General features: G+C 49.9%; 1 protein-coding gene across 1 annotated transcript in view; it reads left to right on the top strand.

The window, feature by feature from the left end:
• Positions 1-1,190: 1,190 nt before the first annotated feature.
• Positions 1,191-3,336, top strand: part of meis3 (myeloid ecotropic viral integration site 3) — a 10,148-nt gene continuing 8,002 nt past the window's right edge. Inside the window, exons 1-2 of the mRNA XM_056610910.1 lie at positions 1,191-1,535; positions 2,151-2,253. Of these exons, the coding sequence (XP_056466885.1) occupies positions 2,242-2,253 (12 nt within the window). The 5' untranslated portion in view covers positions 1,191-1,535; positions 2,151-2,241. The remainder of the gene's footprint in view (positions 1,536-2,150; positions 2,254-3,336) is intronic.

The raw sequence follows: 3,336 nt of genomic DNA, 5'->3' as shown, positions 1-3,336 counted from the left end.
AAAGACCGCATAGGCCTACCGTCTGATGAGGTTGACTCTTGATGGTATCCAGTCCAATGAGAGCTATGAGGCTTTAGAATTCCTGTGTATTGATCTAAATAAATCACACTTGTTCCCTAAACCTTTGCTTGTTTAAATAAATGATATAAAATAGTCATATGAACATAGAATAGGCATATCGTTTCAACAGTTAGGCATAGGTTGATAGCGCTTTCGATTGGGGGTGGTTTAAAGAATAGTCTTCTGACCGAACGAGGAGGCTACTTTGATGGGAGTGTGTGTCTGTGTATTGGAAAAAATACTCCAATATGTATACATGCACGCTTGCGTGCGTGTAGCCTATGCGTGTGTGTGTGTGTGTGTGTGTGTGTGTGTGTGTGTGTGTGTGTGTGTGTGTGTGTGTGTGTGTGTGTGTGTGTGTGTGTGTGTGTGTGTGTGTGTGTGTGTGCGCATGTGTGTGCGCGCGCGAATGTGTGTATGTCTGCATTTGTGTGAGTTACATTTTGTACCATTATCCGAGCTATCCGTCTGATAATCACATCATCGTGCCCCAGCAGCTTCGGAGAGAAAGAACGGAGCGCTGTGCCGGCCAGAGGAGAGGGGAGAGGGGGAAGCGAGGGGAGAAGAGAGGGGGAACCGAGGGGACAAGGGGGCAGAGAGAGAGAGGGGGGGGGGGGGGAGAGATGGCCGAGCGGCATCGGCGGGGAGAACAGCGAACTGTGTGGGAGCGGAGAGCGTGCCATTGAGATATAAAACATCGAGGGGGTCTCCTTTGGCGTTTGTAATGCGCGAGTGTGTGTGATAAAGGAGGAGGGGGGAGGAGGAGGAGGAGGAGGGAGGGAGGGAGAGGGGGCAGGGTGTGGGGGGGCAAGGGACCCCGTCGCGTTTTGACCCCCCAAACAACTCAGTAGACCGCCACCATCATCAGTCCCCACCTTGCATCTCCTCATCTCCTCCTCTCTCTCTCTCTCTCTCTCTCTCCCTCTCTCTCCCTCTCTCTCTCTCTCTCTCTCTCTCTCTCTCTCTCTCTCTCTCTCTCTCTCTCTCTCTCTCTCTCTCTCTCTCTCTCTCTCTCTCTCTCTCTCCAGCTCTCTCTCTCTCTCACTCACTCCGTCCCTCCCTCCCTCTCCCTCTCTGCGCTCTCTTCCTCTTTGAGCTTTAAGCGCCGTCGTCCATTCGCAGCACTTTGCATGACCGCGCGGTCCGTCGCTGTATCCTCCGAGGACAAGAAAGGGGGCAAGAACAGAAGAGGAAGAACAAGAACAAGAACAAGAACAAGAACAAGAAGAAGAAGAAGAAGTATAAGAAGAAGAGGAGGAAGATAAGAAGAAGAAGAAGAAGAAGAAGAAGAAGGAGCAGCGATCTCTGTCCCTGCACCGACCAGCAGCATCCCACCAGCCCGCTGCAAGCCCCACCGAGAGGCGGATGCAATCTGCGCGGTCGGAATCGTACCGCCGGAATTGGACTACTAACCTAAAGGAACCCGCGTGCACATCGGCTGCAAACAAGGAACCCGCGCTGCAACACCCGCTTCGGTATGGTATTGAGATTACAGTTGATGCTGCTGATCAATGCATTGAAGCTATAAGTGTTGCCTTTCCCCGTGCAATGCTCCGTCCACGGCCAGAGCCATGTGATCCGAGGGACTGCTTTTGATTGGATAGGTCGCGTGTGTTTATTTGTGATTTCTCCAGCAAATAGCCTACTCTAGGTCTACTATTTTTTTAAAGTCGACATTGTTTCAACAAACAAATGTCTATGCTAGTGGGCTACACGTTCCGTTCGGTATGAAAAAGATAACCTGAAGATATAATTGCGTATGAGCAGATGTTTACTAACCCTTTCATTCGCGTGTGTGCTTGTGTGTGCATGTGTGTTTGTATGTAGGCCTAAGTGTGTGTGTGTGTGTGTGTGTGTGTGTGTGTGTGTGTGTGTGTGTGTGTGTGTGTGTGTGTGTGTGTGTGTGTGTGTGTGTGTGTGTGTGTGTGTGTGTGTGTGTGTGTGTGTGTGTGTGTGTGTGTGTGTGTGTGTGTGCCCTGCATGATCTGCGTGACATTTCAAACTTCATCGTTTGCGTGATTCTCACGAAGTACAGCACGCCCTGGTGTTTAATTCTCCCTGCACGTGTCAATCCTTGCACGTATTCGCAGGAGTCTATAGGGACCGAGGGGGGATCCCGCCGGAGGAGTCCAGCCGCCCAGTGCGCCCTCTCCACCGGGGAAGGTTCGGCCAGCAAGCCGCATGGAAAAACGGGTAAGTAGACGGAATAACAAAACAAAAAGCAGTGTTCACATTGAGTAGGCCTATATGACATCATAAGGGAGGCATAAGGGGAAAATACATTTGACATTTGTGTTGTATATGTCCTGACCGCCTCAGCACTGGTGCGGGGGAACAGAGAGGGCATGCTGGGGGCCGACAAACAATGACGTTGATGTGGAAAAGAAACACACAACATTACAATAATAGCCGTAGGCCACTACAGCAGACCTATATGTTACGATAATGTAATTGCTTTAAAGGCTAAAGCGATGTATTTATTTTGTAGGGTCTTTGTAAAGCCAACACCCCGTTGTACTTATTATTTTATTATTTATTTTTAAACCAGATAGGCCTTGTGTCTCTAATATGATATCAGTGGCGCGCTGGGAGGCTCTGGTGGGGAGGTGCTGACTTGGTCAACATCAACAGAAAGGCAGGCGAAGAATAGAGCGGAGGCAGCAGCTCTGCGAGCCGCTAAGTAGGTCAGGGTTTGTGCTACAGTGGTTCGGAGGAGAGAGAGGGAGACAGACGCTGATGGGCACCGCGTGGAGAGGAGAGATCCTCGGCGTGGAAGAGACCGCGAGACAAATCACGGCCGCGTTTAGATAAGCAGATATGCAGTCTAAAAGGAACACGCAACTGGGCCACATAGCTCATAGCTCACACACACAAACACAAACACAAACACACACACACACACACACACACACACACACACACACACACACACACACACACACACACACACACACACACACACACACACACACACACACACACACACACACACACACACACATAATAGAGAAGGAAAGAGAGAGAGAGAGAGAGAGAGAGAGAGAGAGAGAGAGAGAGAGAGAGAGAGAGAGAGAGAGAGAGAGAGAGAGAGAGGAGAGAGAGAGAGAGAGAGAGAGAGAGAGAGAGAGAGAGAGAGAGTCTTGTGGTGACAATTCCGCACAGAACGAGTTAACACAGTTGTGACAATGGCATAAAGAGTGAAGACATTAGCAGTTAAGACGAACAGGTCTAATGGAGGAGATTAAATTAACAGGCATGCTCTAAAGTTGGCCCGGG

The sequence above is a fragment of the Gadus chalcogrammus genome, chromosome 16 (assembly GCF_026213295.1).
Source record: "Gadus chalcogrammus isolate NIFS_2021 chromosome 16, NIFS_Gcha_1.0, whole genome shotgun sequence".
Lineage (NCBI taxonomy): Eukaryota > Metazoa > Chordata > Actinopteri > Gadiformes > Gadidae > Gadus > Gadus chalcogrammus.
The sequence above is the reverse complement of the archived record's forward strand: the minus strand, read 5'-3'. Positions and strand labels throughout refer to the sequence as shown.